At 46.8% G+C, this 16,872-nt stretch overlaps 1 protein-coding gene across 1 annotated transcript in view; it reads left to right on the top strand.

Annotated features, from left to right (window-relative positions):
* Lama1 (laminin subunit alpha 1) overlaps positions 1 to 16,872 on the top strand; it is a 134,513-nt gene that overhangs the window by 107,248 nt on the left and 10,393 nt on the right. Inside the window, exons 43-55 of the mRNA XM_052193520.1 lie at positions 767 to 949; positions 1,216 to 1,370; positions 2,971 to 3,114; positions 4,689 to 4,822; positions 6,177 to 6,327; positions 7,186 to 7,310; positions 10,966 to 11,116; positions 12,377 to 12,521; positions 12,976 to 13,117; positions 13,206 to 13,320; positions 13,458 to 13,628; positions 15,528 to 15,679; positions 16,391 to 16,576. Coding sequence (XP_052049480.1) covers positions 767 to 949; positions 1,216 to 1,370; positions 2,971 to 3,114; positions 4,689 to 4,822; positions 6,177 to 6,327; positions 7,186 to 7,310; positions 10,966 to 11,116; positions 12,377 to 12,521; positions 12,976 to 13,117; positions 13,206 to 13,320; positions 13,458 to 13,628; positions 15,528 to 15,679; positions 16,391 to 16,576 — 1,954 coding nt within the window. The remainder of the gene's footprint in view (positions 1 to 766; positions 950 to 1,215; positions 1,371 to 2,970; positions 3,115 to 4,688; positions 4,823 to 6,176; positions 6,328 to 7,185; positions 7,311 to 10,965; positions 11,117 to 12,376; positions 12,522 to 12,975; positions 13,118 to 13,205; positions 13,321 to 13,457; positions 13,629 to 15,527; positions 15,680 to 16,390; positions 16,577 to 16,872) is intronic.

The raw sequence follows: 16,872 nt of genomic DNA, 5'->3' as shown, positions 1-16,872 counted from the left end.
TTGCTGTGTGTGTTGAAGCATTCTCAAGTCTCAACAGCACCCTGTAGACATCCTTAACAAGGTCTTCTCCACTAGCAAGACTCTTGTCCCCTTGCAGTCATGTCCTCTCTGAGCTTTGGTCCTTTGTAGCAGCCTGTCCACAGTGTGACTAAATACCACTGTGTCCATCCGTGGCCACTCTCCTCTTGATTGCAAGCCTAAGTTACACATCCTTCTTGTCCAGACATTAGATGATGTGGAGGAGAATAGGTTTCCAGAAGATGAGAGGAACCTACAGAAAGGGTCTAAACAGAGAAGTTTGGGGCTGGAGAGATGCCAGTACCGTTGCTAAGCCTAGTGATGTGAGTTCCATCTCTGGACCCACAGAGTGGAAGGGGGAAACCTCCTCCCACAAGTTGTCCTCTGACAACTTATGTGGACCATACATACATGAGTACACATGCATTTACATGCACACACTAAATAAAAAATTTAAAAGTACTTTCAGCTCACCATCCCCAGAACATACTAAGGGTGTGGCCACTGATCACAGATTTTGTAGTCATACTGTGTAACTGGAATCATGTTCCAGAGAATTAAGTATCTGAATCATCCATTGGCTCTTTAGAGGGGTGGTAGAACATGTGATGTGAATACTCCTTTGACATGAAAAGGCAAGAAGCCTTGTTTTGCATCCAACATGCGTGTTTCTGTGTAAAATGATGCACGTAGTTTAGGCTTTCTTGATGTCTTTAGCAGGCGCATGCTTGCCCATCCTTTATTTTAGGTATGAAAGACAAGGGCAGGAAAGCCAGAGAGCTGGCAGCGGCAGCCAGAGAGAGTGCGGTGAGGACACTGGAGGACGTGCTGGGTTTGAGCCTGAGGGTCTTCAACACATCAGAGGACCTGTCCAGAGTGAATGCCACAGTCCAGGAGACGAACGACCTTCTGCGGAACTCCACAGTGACCAGTACGTCTGTGGCCCGCCTCCCTGTTTTGAAAACCTGCAGCTTTCTGATTGGGAGACAGCTGGGTACACAGGGATGCACAATATTCTAGCCTGCAGATTCGCATGTGTGGAGGAGAGGGGCCCCAGGGAGGGCGAGCTGTCTCTGTGTTCTTCATATATCTCAGGGATTGCTCACTCTGTTCTGTCTTATCCTGCGTCTTAATTATTTAATTTTCATTCATTTCCTTTTGAATAACTCTTGCCACTTACTTCCTTGTCTTTATTAGCTCTGTTGGCTGGAAGAAAAATGAAAGACATGGAAATGCAAGCCAACCTTTTATTTGATCGGCTGAAGCCTTTGAAAACACTGGAAGAGAACCTGAGCAGAAACCTGTCGGAGATCAAGCTTCTGATCAGCCGGGCCCGAAAACAAGCAGCTTCGGTGAGCTGGGCTGGGGGCTCCTATACCACAGCTCTGAAAGCCTGGGCAACTGCTCACAAGTCCTGGAGAAGTCGGGGGGGGGGGGGTGGCGCTCAGCCACCCCAACTCCCCTGCCACTTCTACAGGCCCGGATCTCAATAACCCATGTCCTCTTAGGCTCGACTCTGGATATTTAAACCATTTGTCTTGGAATCTCACTCACTCACTTAGGAAAGCGGTCTCCTTTACAGGATTCATTGTTAATGCCTGACTCTGCAACTCAGCGTTTATGCCAGGAAGACAGTAAGCCTAGTGGTAACACCTGTGCCATTTCTTCATTTTACTGATTAACCTTAATACTAGAGATAATCTCCAGAATGGGTAGGATAGGCCTTGTCCTCCAGGACTCTGAGAAAACAATTTCTATCCATACAGATGGTATGCTAGTCCACGGCACTACATGCATACAGAACCAGTCAAAGTCTGGGAATTGTTTTGTAACTACCCATGGATCAGTCATCAGCTCACTCATTTCAAACCATAGTAAGACTCCTGAAAGAGAGTGTACAGTTGCCATGGTGTGGGGTCCTAGAGAAGAAACAATGTAACCCGTGATCTCAGCTTAGTCTTTCTGAAGCCCGCTAGGCAAGCCTTCTGGGCTTAGAGTCTTCCCTTCCTGAAGAGGATGCAGGCTCACATGGGCTCTGGCTTCCCTCTCTTTTATAGACAGACCAAGGAAACATATGCTGAAGTTGTAGTTCTAAATACCATGATGAATACAAACTTAGAATTAATAGAAAATCTATACACAGATAATTATGAAGCAATATGTAGTAAATAACCATACAATAGCTATTTCCTGAATGATATAGTAAATATATTATTCTTGCATTTTTATTGAAGAAAGATCATTAAATACTCCCTGTGGGCCAGGTGGCAAGAGCCCACAGTAACAAGGTATCCAATGTTAATGTGAGTGAAACAGTTTCCCCTTATAAGAGCCCAGGGAGAGCCACAGAGGGCTCGAGAGATTGCTCACCTGTTACAAAGTACTTCCTGTTCTAGTGGAAGACTGCAGTTAGGAAAGGAACCCAGCAGGCATGTCAGGAGCTGGTTACAACTGCCTGTAACCCAGCTCCAGGTGCTCCGATGCCCTCTTATGGTCTCTGAGTAGTCCTGCACTCATGCACACACACACACACACACACACACACACACACACACACGCCACTCCATCCCCTAAATTTAATGATGTAAATCTTAAAGAAAACAAAAATCAAGAAAACCTAATTTTTAGTAGTAACACACACCTATAAATGCCAGCCTGAGGTAAAGAGGATCATGAGTTTCAATTCAAGGTCATCCCAGTCTACATAGTGATACACTGTCTCTAAATAAGCAAATAGAACATAGCCTAATTGAAACGACTATCCAATATCTAAATGGTTCACCCAAATAAAAGAATTCCCATGCTGGTCTATTGTCGCACTCTGTGAAGCTCAAAGCATTACAAGTTTTGCACAGAGGAAACTTCACAGAGCGAGTGGACTGGCATCTCCAATGTCCCCGGGAGCTGCCCCATGTGTCTCTAAGTCATGGGATGCTGTTTTCTCCCTGTCAGATCAAAGTCGCCGTGTCTGCAGACAGAGATTGCATCCGCGCCTACCAGCCTCAGATTTCTTCTACCAATTATAACACCTTGCTACTGAATGTTAAGACGCAGGAGCCTGACAACCTTCTCTTCTACCTTGGCAGCAGCAGTAGTGTAAGTGAGCAACCCTGGCTCTTTGGGAATGCAGGTGTTCCCGCTGTGGACACTGCACTGGTGAAAGCATCAACATGACCATCCTGACATCACTAAATTCTCTCAGGGAAAACCTTTGCTACGCTTGTAATGTCAAATGTTATAGAAATATTTAAATCTCAGCCTGAGATTTCTACCCCGCCATAGCTATTTAAGTTCCCCAATGAAAGACACAAAACCTTTATATTTACAATAAGCCTTAAACAAGAGCTGGGAAGCTCCTCCTCTCTGTGTTGTTAGAATCTGTTTCCTATCAACAACCCAGAGTTATTACTTACTACGTCCCATCTGGGCTGCTGTTAACACCAACTGGGCAGCCATCAGGCCGTGCTCTCTTGACTCCTACCCCATGGCAGCTCCTCCTCCTCCTCTCCTGCACCTTCTCCTTCTTCATGGCCCCCTCTGCCCCCAGAAACCTAAACCTGTGTCTTTTCTGCCCAGCTATTGGCTGTTGGCATCTTTGTTTACCAATCTGAAATAAGTTGAGGCCATGGTGTACATGCAGACTCACCTCTGGGACAAGCAGGTCTTGGGGGTCTACATTTAGTATTACAAACCTCAACAGTCGAATGCCAAATAAATGCAAAAGTAACTGCCTGGGGTTTATGCAGACGGGTCAGAGGGTAACTGTTTGCCTGCAGGCCTGAGAACCTGAGCTCAGTTCATAGGAACCACTTAAACAAAACCTGGGCATCACTGCCTGCATTCCTGTATCCACAGCTGGACAGGTGGGTAGTAGGCAGAACCCTGGGGCTCGTGGTCCAGCCTAGCCTAGTTACGTAAGTTCCAGGTCAGTCAGAGGCCCTGTTTCAAAAGGTAGATAGCACCTAGGATACCTGGGGCACTGGGTTTATCTCCTGGCCTTCTTGTGAACGTGCTATGCTAATATGCATACACGTGAACTCACACACACATAGGAACTGCACAGTGAAAGGCATGAGAAGGAAAGTGACATTTCTGATCAGTGCCCCCATCTGCCATCTTATTGGTATACCATGGGTGTGCATCATGCCTTGGTTAACTCGGGGCGATTTTCAGAGAGCCGGGCATCAGCATTGCTCAGGCTCTCCCTGCCAAGGCATGGCCTATGGTCCCCAGACAACAGGCTTCCCAGACGAGACCACCTTCGGCTGTAGCAGAAGGGATGCATGGGAACGTCATGGAGGAGATGCCAAGAGTCACGTTTATTACCACAGATGGCTTCTGAAGAGACAAGGAGCCAAGCTCACTTTGTGGCTCCTTAGTATGCATTCCACACCCACTGGTGCCTTCTGAAGCAGAAACAAGCCAGTACCTTGCCTGGCCTTCCTGGGGCATGGTGACAGCCCCTTTGAGTGTTCCTGGGAACTTCATAAGAGGGCTGGCGGGTCACCAGTCTGCAAAATAACTAAGGTCAGGGCTGCCCTCTGCCACAGGATCTCCATGGCCCCAGCCCCAGGGTGTGATTCCTTACAGACAGGAGAGCATGGAATCATTGTGATGACAGCTGTGTAAATGACAATATGTAACTCCTTCCCCTCATCTCCTTCCCCCAGTCTGATTTTCTCGCAGTGGAGATGCGGCGGGGGAAAGTAGCTTTTCTCTGGGACCTGGGGTCCGGGTCCACAAGGTTGGAATTCCCAGATGTCTCCATCAATAACAACAGATGGCACAGCATCTACATAACCAGGTAACAGAGGCTGTCCCCCAGCGTCTCTCTTCTTTCGATTTTTTCTTACGATACGTCGGTAACTTATTTAGTAGGCAGGCGTTAAGTCATTAGGAAAGTCAGATTATAAACAAACAATACAGAATTCATATTAACTATAGGAATGAATCGTTTAAATTATGGAACAAATATTTTTGTTGTCAGAAGCAAAGATCAAAAACTGTATAGTTTAGATTACTTTTAATATTCATTTTCATTTTATATGTATAAGTATTTGCCTGTATGGTACATGTGCCAGAGTATGCAGTGCCCTCAACAGGCAGATGAGAGCATCAGACCCTCAGGAACTGAACTTACAGAGGCTGTGAGCCGCCATGTGGGTGCTCGGAATGGAACCCAGGCCTTCTGCAAGAACAGATAGTACTCTTAACCACAGAGCCATGTCTCCAAGTCCCCAAATTATTTAAAAATTATGATCAGAAAGTCCAAATGATCAACCTTGTAAAATGGCTCCTTCTACAGAAGAGAGGATTTGTGAAAAGAAATGGAAGGGGAGAGGAGAGGAGGATGAAAAAGGAAAATGTATTGTGTGACTGCAGGCTTTTCCACCCACGGCCCAATTCCCAAATAAGGACTTGAAGGCATATTTGTTTATGAATAAATGCCAAGGCCATAAGCTTTAGCTTATTCCCTGACTAGCTTGTAACTTATATAACCCGTTTAAACTATTCAGTGTTTTCCACAAGAGTAATTACTACCTCTCCTCCATTTCGTGAATCTGACTTCCTCAGCGTCTCGGGTGAATCGCCAGCCCCTGACTATCTCCCAGAGTTCCCCTTGCTCCCTGCTAGTGGCCCACCTCCTGGTCCTGCCTCAGCTCATTGGCCACAGGCTTTTTATTAACAGGTGTTGCTTCCACACCGTTCACAAAACCATCCCCCAAGGATATTGTCTCAAAATTCAAATACTAAGTCAAATTGCTCCTATTAAAACCCTTCCTAGAAGTAACTTCATTTAAGTGGTCTTAGGCAGAATTTTCCTTTCATTTTTCTTTAATATTGTGGGGTTTTGTTGATGATGTTGGAAATATTGGTATTACATCAAAAATGGTGCCATAAAAGCTCAGAGTTTAGTAAAGGAGTAATTTTTTTCTTTAGATGTGGTTGGACTCAATAATGACTTTCAGTGTGGGAGAAAGACATGATGAACTGTTTCCCAAGAGCTGCTCCCAGGAGGATTTGGGGGAGGAAAGGAGAGGTAGAATAGCTGAGGGTAGAGGTGAGGCAGGCAGGGAGAAGTTACAGAGGTGACCCCGGGGAGGTGGGGGAGCTGTGCATGTATGTGAAGTTCCTTCTGCAATTCTTTCTGACACAAGGTTTGGAAACATGGGGTCCCTGAGCATAAAGGAAGCAAGTGCAGCGGAGACCCCACCGGTCAGGACAAGCAAATCTCCTGGACCTTCGAGTGTTCTGGACATAAACAACTCAACTCTAATGTTTGTTGGAGGGCTTGGAGGTCAAATCAAGGTAAAATTCTTGAAGGGCATCTGAAGGGGACGCCCGGCTGATGTATGCTCAGTGTTAAATATATCCTGCACAGTCCAAAAATTCCTGCATTTATTAGTTTTCATTCCAGTAGTGGAGTGGATTAGCTGGTTTTGCCAGGGTAAATGGACATTTTCAATCATGAAGATGAAGACAAGACAAGTCAGTGGTGCTGTTTGCTGTTTAGACATTTTTTTCCAGTGATGAAGTAGGAAATCAAATACATCTATAGTCATTTCTGTAAAGTGCCTTTATCTTTCTTCTAATTCTAGAGATAATTGTGCTAATTAGTGTTCAGCAAGAGGGCACAGTATCTGTTTGATGACATCAGCTAATTGAACTGGGTTGGGAGGACAACCTGCATCCCTATAGACTACTGACCTCTTGACTGGTCTGGTGATGCACTCACAGCAGGCTCTCCCCAGAAACCGAGTGGATCTTAGGAGAGTATCCAGAGCTGGCTTTGGCCATGCACATCTTTAATCCCAACATCCCCAAGGTTCAAGCAAGCATGAGAGTGTGAGGCCAACTTGGGCTGCAGATATAAACAAGGGTCTTTCTTAACCCCCATTCCCTCTCAAGGATCAGAAAACAATGTAAACTTTTCTTGCTTAGGAGTAATTGTTGCAAACCTAACCCTAACCTCCCTCCCCCCTCGAAGATCAGAAAACAATGTAAACTTTTCTTGCTTAGGAGTAATTGTTGCACCCTGGCGGTTTCACCGAATGTTCTCTTGGAATCTGAGGCGATGGGTTTGAGCTCCCAGGGCAGTTTAGAGAATATATGCCTCCAGGCCTATGGGTGTGCATTATGTGTTTGCTTTTTGTGTCTTTGCACCAGAAATCCCCGGCTGTGAAGGTTACTCATTTTAAGGGTTGCATGGGAGAGGCCTTCTTGAATGGCAAATCGATCGGCCTGTGGAATTACATCGAAAGAGAGGGGAAGTGCAATGGCTGCTTTGGAAGGTAATCTGCCCCACATTTGAATTTTCTGTTAGCTACGCTATATTGACATAAAGGGCTATGAATCGACTCGCAGTTACCGCCACCTTTGAGCTAACACCGGGTTTGGAGTGCACAGCTTTCTCAGGCTGCTAACTGAGGTCCTCTACCAAAGTTTCCTTGGTGACTTTGGCTAATTTTCCTTTTTTACCTGAAGTTTGTTGTCTTCCAGACTTCTCTTACTCACCCCACCCCCACTCATTGGGTAACATGCAGTGTGCATGTGTAAAACATTATAAGTCTGAGAGAAACTCTGCTACAGTGTTCATCACTGATCTTCCAATGAGAATATAATACTGAGTTCCACATGAGCATCTGATGGTTTTTTCCTGATCCTGTGTTTGCACAGGGTTTGCAGTTGGCAAGAACAGCTTTTAAATGTGCAGTTAGTAAGTACAGCTTCTGAACTCTGATACATCCCTTTTTCTCATGCCGTGTGTCTAACCAAGAACTATTCCAGCAATTTAGTAAATCTGACGTGAAAACAGACCCAACCCTTGGGTCCTGCTCCTCTACTTTAGCCAATTTAAATTGCAGATGCTGGTTCTTCTTCACTGTGGTAAGGGCAGCCATTTTGTGTACATTCTCTGGTTTCATTCCCTGTGAGACACCTGCCAGATTTCCACCCCTGACCAGATTTTCTAAATGATTTCCAACCCTGACCTTTGGAGCAAAGGCTGAGGAAGAAAGGTCAGGATGCCCCTGGGCTCTATATTCATTGAGGGCCTAGTCATCCAGTGTTCACTGAGGGCCTAGCCATCCTGTCTTCACTGAGGGCCTAGCCATCCTGTCTTCACTGAGGGCCTAGCCATCCTGTCTTCACTGAGAGCCTAGTCATCCTGTCTTCACTGAGGGACTAGTCATCCTGTCTTCACTGAGAGCCTAGCCATCCTGTCTTCACTGAGGGCCTAGCCATCCTGTCTTCACTGAGGGACTAGTCATCCTGTCTTCACTGAGGGCCTAGCCATCCTGTCTTCACTGAGGACCTAGCCATCCTGTCTTCACTGAGGGACTAGCCATCCTGTCTTCACTGAGGACCTAGCCATCCTGTCTTCACTGAGGGACTAGCCATCCTGTCTTCACTGAGGGACTAGCCATCCTGTCTTCACTGAGGGACTAGCCATCCTGTCTTCACTGAGGACCTAGCCATCCTGTCTTCACTGAGGGACTAGCCATCCTGTCTTCACTGAGGGCCTAGCCATCCTGTCTTCACTGAGGTCCTAGCCATCCTGTCTTCACTGAGAGCCTAGCCATCCTGTCTTCACTGAGGGACTAGTCATCCTGTCTTCACTGAGGGCCTAGCCATCCTGTCTTCACTGAGGGCCTAGCCATCCTGTCTTCACTGAGGGACTAGCCATCCTGTCTTCACTGAGGGCCTAGTCATCCTGTCTTCACTGAGGGACTAGCCATCCTGTCTTCACTGAGGGACTAGTCATCCTGTCTTCACTGAGGGCCTAGTCATCCTGTCTTCACTGAGGGACTAGCCATCCTGTCTTCACTGAGGGACTAGTCATCCTGTCTTCACTGAGGGCCTAGCCATCCTGTCTTCACTGAGGCACTAGTCATCCTGTCTTCACTGAAGGCCTAGCCATCCTGTCTTCACTGAGGGACTAGTCATCCTGTCTTCACTGAGGGCCTAGCCATCCTGTCTTCACTGAAGGCCTAGCCATCCTGTCTTCACTGAGGGCCTAGCCATCCTGTCTTCACTGAGGGCCTAGCCATCCTGTCTTCACTGAGGGACTAGTCATCCTGTCTTCACTGAGGGCCTAGCCATCCTGTCTTCACTGAAGGCCTAGCCATCCTGTCTTCACTGAGGGCCTAGCCATCCTGTCTTCACTGAGGGACTAGTCATCCTGTCTTCACTGAGGGCCTAGCCATCCTGTCTTCACTGAGGGACTAGTCATCCTGTCTACACTGAGGGACTAGTCATCCTGCTGCCGGACTGGAAACCTAGCTGGCTATAGGAGCAGGTGGAATGACTGGTTTTGATAATCTAGGATTTAGTCAATATGTTTCACTGAACACCAAATGAAGAAATCTGCAGGCCATTCTTATACTATGTTGACCAATATATTCACCAAGGTTTGAAGCAAGGTGAGGATTAATATCCTAGCTTGGTAGGATATTAATACATGTTCTTTAAACAATTAAAAAAAGCCACAGTTAGACGGGCTATACTTATCATACATGTTTGAAAAATGTCAAGTTAAGATATCAAATAAAGCTAGATGTAGTGGCACACACCTTTAATCCCAGCACTCAGGAGATAAAGGCAGGTGGACCTCTGTGAGTTCCAGACCAGCAAGGGCTGCATAGAGACTCTTTCTGTGTGTGTGTGTGTGTGTGTGTGTGTGTGTGTGTGTGTGTGTGTGTTCACAGTATAGGTATAGATGTTGTGATCCTGTCAGAGCTTTAAGTTCATTTTTATCATGCTATTGTTGTACAGACTGCCCTGGCTTCACCAATGGGCTATAGCTGTAGTGCTTCCAAAATGCACTGAATCTCAAGCCCTTTATAAAAATGGGATCATGATGGGTTTCTTCATATAGGATGTACTTTAGCCAGTGCCAATACATTCATAGACTGGCACTTCGTGTCTGAGTTTATAAAATGACTATCTTCGTTTTAGCCACACCCCTACACATATGCACACAAACACATACATGCATGCACACACATGCACATACACATACATGCACACACATATATGCACATACATACATGCACACACATATGCATACATACACACATATATGTACACACCCCTACACATACACACATACTCACACACACATACACACACACACACACACACACACATACACACACATTCACATATTCACACATGCCTACTAAACACACACAGCCTATTGCAGGAGACAGAAGGGACACAGTGTGCTCCTACCTGGTGTCACTTGCTAGTGTAAAGGTTGTTGGTACATCCTATAATATTCCTCAGGTTAATGATTATATTTGGTTTACATTGCCAAGTAGACTGGTTAATTCCTGAATCCATCCTTTTATGTGTTGCTAGACACTCTTACGTAAAATCAGCATTTTCCTAATTCTGCCTACCATGAGGGCTGCTTGCACGAACTCTCTTATAAAGCAGCTGGGCTCTGGCTGGCATGGGTTTGCCCTGCATGAAAAATGCCTTGTGGGATACAGCTTGAATGTGGCCTCTTCTCTGACACATTTGTGACTGAGCATGTTCGGGATTTTACATTTGAATTTGGGGATTTTTTGTTTTTGTTTTTGGTGATTGCATATGCATAATGGAGTATCCTGGAGGTAGGATCCAAATCTATACACAGACTTTTTTTTAAATCATGTATACCAAATGCATAGCCTGTGATTGTTCCATATACTTTAAAACATCCTTTTTTATTATGCATACATAATTTCCCCCTCTTATCATTCTGTCTGTCTGTCAGTGTTCATAGCTGTTCCCATTTTGGAATACTTCAGTTTTCACAAGTCCAAGGCTGCAACTTGCCTTACATTTTACGCTCACTATCCACAGTGGAGCTAAGTTTCTCCCGTGGCCTGGGACGAGGGAATGCCTTGGCTGCTCCGCCCTCCTGAGTGTGGATGGTGTTTCATGGCCTCTACCTTGCAGCTCCCAGAACGAAGACTCTTCCTTCCATTTCGACGGAAGTGGGTACGCAGTTGTGGAGAAGACGCTCCGGCCCACCGTGACGCAGATCCTAATCCTCTTCAGCACCTTCTCTCCTAACGGGCTTCTTTTCTACCTGGCTTCGAATGGCACTGTGAGTCTCTGCAGCACTTGCTCCACTATGAACAGAACCGTTGCCTCAAGGTTACCTATGTCTACTGTACACTTCCCTTGCCAGAAATGAACAAATGTCTGTTCACTCCAGAAAGCGCACCCTTGGAGCAGAGAGATGCTTCCACCATGGCTTGCTAGGAGAAACAGTGAGGTTCGGAGGTTCGCTTATGGGGAAGTGAATGGAGAGTTAGTAACAGGCAAATAAGTCCCCAAGACCAATGCAGGACCGAGACGTCTCTCCCCAGCATGGGTGATGCTCCCAAACACTGTTCCATGTAGGCCCCTGTCAGTCAGTTCTGCTCCTCTTCATAAGGGCCCATCACCTAAGTCCACCGGAGCTGTACCTACAGGAGAGAGTACACCACAGAAACAAGTGGTTGGCTGGAGTCTTACATGAGAGTTTCTGTATTCTCTGAGGAACGTCACCAACCTGATCTTGTCAAGGTCTCTGAGCCAAGGTTTCTACAAGTTCTTACACCTGTAATCTCCACGCATATGCTGCATAGCTTCTCATTTAAAAATCACTTACTAATGAACACAAATTCAGGAAGAACTATCAGGAAACACGTGAAGGCAGAGTTGAGCACAGGTGTCAGTCAAATACTTCCTGTTACATTCTAGTTCTTATTCTCTGTGCAACCACAGTGGCCTTGCTTTTCTAAATTATTTTTATTAGTATTTTGTGTGTCTGTGTGAGTAGTTTCCCTGCCTGCATGTCTATGCACCATAAGCATGCTTAATGTCTGCTGAGGCCAGAAGAGGGCACTGGACCCCCTGGGACTAGAGTCACAGATGGTTGTGAGCTGCTGGGTGGATGCTGGGAATTGAACCCCAGTCCTCTGCAAAAGCAGCCAGTGCCCTTAACCACTGAGCCATCTCTCGAGCCACACCGTAGCTTCATTTAAATCTCACCTACAGGAATGGTCCCCTTTTTGTCTTGCATGCTGGCCATATTCAGAAACAGCTTACTCGTGAACTTAAATACAAAGCACAGAGACAGTCCGGTTCTCCTACTACTAAATGAATTTTGGTAACAATTAATAGCAAGTTTAATTCTTGGTAATATTCCACAAAGCCACTGGGTACATTTTTACTTTTATGTAACAAACTAGCTGTTTAACTCTAACTTTTATGTAACAATCCCGAGTTTGACTCTAAGAGTTTTCTTCCATCTCTAACTTGGGTGGGATAAATCTAGAGATAAAGACGTATCTACAGAGAAGACTTCTTTCCTCCACAGAAGGACTTCCTGTCAATCGAGCTGGTCCGCGGCAGGGTTAAAGCGATGGTGGACTTGGGATCAGGACCCCTCACTCTAATGACAGACAGGCGGTATAACAACGGAAGCTGGTATAAAATCGCCTTCCAGCGGAACCGGAAACAAGGTAGGCACACAGGGTGCACTTCTGTAGTGTTGGCTGCCCCTCTAAGAACAAGCCTCACTCCAAAACTAGTGTGATCGCTATGCCCTGTTAGCTTCCCACTGCATCTTAATGATATTAGAACGCATCACCCTCAGCACTCGGCCACAGCTGCACTCTTGAGTGGAATTTGATTGACAGCTACCTTCGCCTATGGAATGAGAAACAATGGGACCCACCTATTGCTGGAAGAAGAGTATAATTCTGTTTATCTGAGGTTTCAGTATTTCTTGTTAAATGCAGGATTGGAAACAAGAACTGGATTCATGCTGTGCACTAGTCTTCAGTGCATGTTCTCCGAACAGCGAAGAACAACGCCAGTCAAATTTGCAGGATTTAAAAGAGCACGCCCTTGTAAATGGGATGTGTTGGCAGAGGTTTATGCAGTGTTAACTGTCCCTTTCTCCCCTCCCTCTAGGACTGCTAGCTGTCTTCGATGCATATGACACCAGTGACAAGGAGACAAAGCAAGGAGAAACTCCAGGAGCCGCTTCCGACCTCAATCGGCTGGAGAAAGACCTGATTTATGTGGGTGGATTACCTCACTCTAAGGCCTTGAGGTATGACGAGAAACTGTGGGGCGGTCGAGTGGAATCCCCAGGCCTCTCGGGCCCAGCGTGCGAATGGTCCTCCTGTCCTTGCCTCCAGGAAAGGGGTCAGCAGCAGAAGCTATGTGGGCTGTATCAAGAACCTGGAGATATCCAGGTCCACCTTTGATTTGCTGAGAAATTCCTACGGAGTGAGAAAAGGCTGCGCACTGGAGGTGGGGAGCAAGCGTGGTCACGGGGTCTGGAGGGGTTTCCACAGGTGCCGGGTGGTTTACCCTATGGTAAAGCCGCAAGGGAGGCAGGCAGTCCCACAGCAGCAGGCCAACTGCACTCTCCTCTCCCCTGTCGCCAGCCCATCCAGAGTGTGAGCTTCCTGCAAGGCGGCTACATGGAGATGCCGCCCAAGTCTCTATCACCAGAGTCTTCCCTGCTGGCCACATTCGCCACCAAGAACAGCAGTGGAATCATCCTGGTTGCCCTGGGCAAGGATGCGGAGAAGGCCAGTGGGTCTCAGGCACATGTGGTGAGTAGCTGTGACCCATGGAAGTAGAACATTCTGGAGACGTGCATGGGGAATTTCGGCCTCACTAGTTTACTATAGCTGCTTACAAGTGGCTATATACAAGTGCTTTTTAAATTAATAATGAAAGTTATAACTGCAGAATGTTCTGCACATGGATGCAAGATTTCCTGAGTCACATGATCAATATCCCACTTCCAGGGGTAGAGGAGAGGCTGCTGCCCTCAGACTGAAGCCACTCCTCAGGGCGGAGGCCGGGTTTCCCTCTGTGTGCAGTGCTTGTGGCAGAATGAAAGTTCTTCCTTTACATTGTTGGGGGGATGGGATTTGATGTTGTTAAAAGTGTGTAGGGAGGAGAGAGACAGGTGTGGCCTATGACAGGTGCCCAGTGGCAGGAGCAAGCAGAGAAGACATTTTCCCGAGTTTGATTCCCCACTAGAGGGTGCCATGCAATCAGATAACTGACGGGAAGGCTGGAGAACACTAGTGTGCGGTCTTGATGAAGGAGAGGCCGCATGTGTGCAGTTCACACGTGCCCTCACACTCAAGGCATGGCTGTGCAATCCCATCATGCACCATGCATGGCGGATACTGCTTCCTAAGCTTTATGGGGGGAAAAGAAGGTTCAGAGAACCTGATTAAGCTGCCCAAGTTCACATGGTATTTACCCATCAGAACCAAGGCTGGGTGGGTTACTAGTCTGCGGACCCTGAGGATGACAGGGGCCCCTCCACCAAGGGCTGAGGGGGACTGGGACTTGTGGGTTTCATTAATCCAGTTTTTAGTTGAGGTGAAATCCGTTCAAGATGAAGCACTTTACATTTATTTATTTTTTAAGATTTATTTATTTTATATATGTGAGTACTCTGTCGCTGTCTTCAGACACACCAGAAGAGGGCATCCAACCTCATTACAGATGGTTGTGAGTCACCATGTGGTTGCTGGGAATTGAACTCAGGACTTTTGGAAGAGCAGTTAGTGAACCATCTCTCCAGCTCCAAGATTAAGCACTTTAAAGTGAAGTGTTCATTCAGTAGCTCTTAGTGCATTTAGTGAAGTTAACTTTATCTGGCTGCACATGTTTTCCTCGCCCAAATTAATAGTTTGTGCCCTGAAAGGAGCAGTCAGTCTTCATCCTGCCCTCTCAACCCCTGGCAGCCAGGCTGGTCCTCTCCGGACGGCTTACTTACTATAGAGAGCTTGTACTGTCGAGCCAGGTACAGTGTTGTCTCACAGTCGTTACTTGGTGTGTCTTCAGGGTCCATCCACATTTTATTACGTATTTGATTTGCTCTATTCCTTTCTACCCCTCCCCCCGCCCCCGCATTTCACTCTGGGGCTGTAGTGGTGGGTCTGCTGTCGGCAAGGGCATTGGGAAACACATCTCAGGTCTGGGGCTGGCTTTATAAACTGCTGTGCTGCTTCTCAATGTCACAAGGAAGTTTTAGGAACTTTAAGTGTCCTCAAGTCCTTCTTGCCCTTAATGCCATTTCCAGAAATGTTAGAAGTAATCTATAGGCCCAAGGAAATCAAATTAGGAGGTTCCATGTACGGTAATCGAAAATTAGAAGTGTCTCAAAAATAATTCAGTGAAAAAAAATTAGTCTCCCGCATCATGCAGCAGGAAACAGCAAGCGTGGGACTTCGCAGAGATAGAAATCTGTGACAGGGCCACAGGGCCAGCCACAGCAGGTCACAGAGTGACGCTGATAGGAGCACAGTGCATCAGATCCAAAAGCACCATGACTGACTAAGCGCACCATGACTGACTGACTAAGCGCACCCTGACTCTCCTAAGCGCTTGCTTGCCTTGCATCAACAGGCCTATGTCATCCGTACAAGGAGAAACATGTTACAGTCCCTTCAGTAATGTGTTGTGTTTTGGAAAATGTATCCTTCCAGCCCTTCTTTTCCATCCTGCTGATCGAAGGCCACATTGAAGTGCACATCAGTTTTGGGGACGGGACCAGTCTGAGGAAGGCCCTCCTGCACGCCCCCACCGGCTCCTACAGTGACGGCCAAGAACATTCCATCTCCCTGGTTAGGAATCGGAGGTACTTAGCTCCTGGGGTTTGTGTCAGCTTGGGAGGCTGAAGTGAACTTGGGAAAGCTCATTATCCTTGGTATGACTGACACCTGCTGTGATTGACACCCTGTGCGATTGACACTCAGTGTGACTGACACCCGGTGTGACTGGGACAATTGGCACAAAGTCATGAACAGTCGTAGTTCTTACTGTTTCAAATGCCGGAACTCTACCACAGAGTCAGCTCTCTTCTAGTTTGTAGTGATGTGTTTGTGAAATTTTCATAGTTGAGAATCTTAGCTTTGCCCTCTATCTAAGCCCGATATAAACTCCTTACAAACTGGATGAATGTGGTGGTGACCAGGAGGCCGGGTTTGGTGGGCAGTGCTGTGCCAACAGTAAACGCCATCCTGTCAGTGCTCCGTGTGCTTCCATCTGCAGCTGCGGACCTTGTGTTTGAGACAGGCTGGGTGTTTTCACAAGAGGAAAAAAGATATTTGAACGCACACGCTTATCTTTAATACTCAGACAAGCTTGGCGATGTGTTCCTAGGTTTTACTCTTTGATGTCACATGTTGTGCTTCAAGTTCCCATCTTTTGAATTCACATACAATCCCATGCCAAAAGTTTTCTGTAAGAAAAAAATTATCATTCCAAAAGAACTTGCTAGGCTCACATATGAAAACGGAGCCCTTCGCTGTACTTACAACGCTCATTTTGTTCTCCTTTGCTCTGGTAGAGTTATCACCATACAGCTGGATGAGAACAGTCCCGTAGACATGAAGTTGGGTCCGTTAACAGAAGGAAGGACGATCAACATATCCAACCTATACATAGGGGGACTTCCTGAGGACAAGGGGACCCCGATGCTCCGGATGCAGACTTCCTTCCACGGGTGCATTAAAAACGTGGTCTTCGACGCTCAGTGAGTGTGGCCGGCTCTGTTCAGTGTTCTTGCGCCGTGTCCTCTGCCTTCTGAGTTGGCTGTGGGAGGTGCTCTCCAGGCTCTCCGGTTATAAGGAAACCTCCTTGGCCTATCACGGCAGTTTCTCCCAATGGATCTTGTAGGGTCAACGTGGTGGTCAGGTCTGACCATCAAATTGTATTTAGAGAAAAATCATCACCAGCTGCCTTTGTGTGTGTAGTGTGGAGCACTGAACTGGGCTCTGAAGCATGTTGGGCAGTCACCCTACCCATCCTTAAGTGTACCCTTATGAGAAC

The sequence above is a fragment of the Apodemus sylvaticus genome, chromosome 9, assembly GCF_947179515.1.
Source record: "Apodemus sylvaticus chromosome 9, mApoSyl1.1, whole genome shotgun sequence".
In the NCBI taxonomy this organism is placed as follows: Eukaryota; Metazoa; Chordata; class Mammalia; order Rodentia; family Muridae; genus Apodemus; species Apodemus sylvaticus.
The sequence above is the reverse complement of the archived record's forward strand: the minus strand, read 5'-3'. Positions and strand labels throughout refer to the sequence as shown.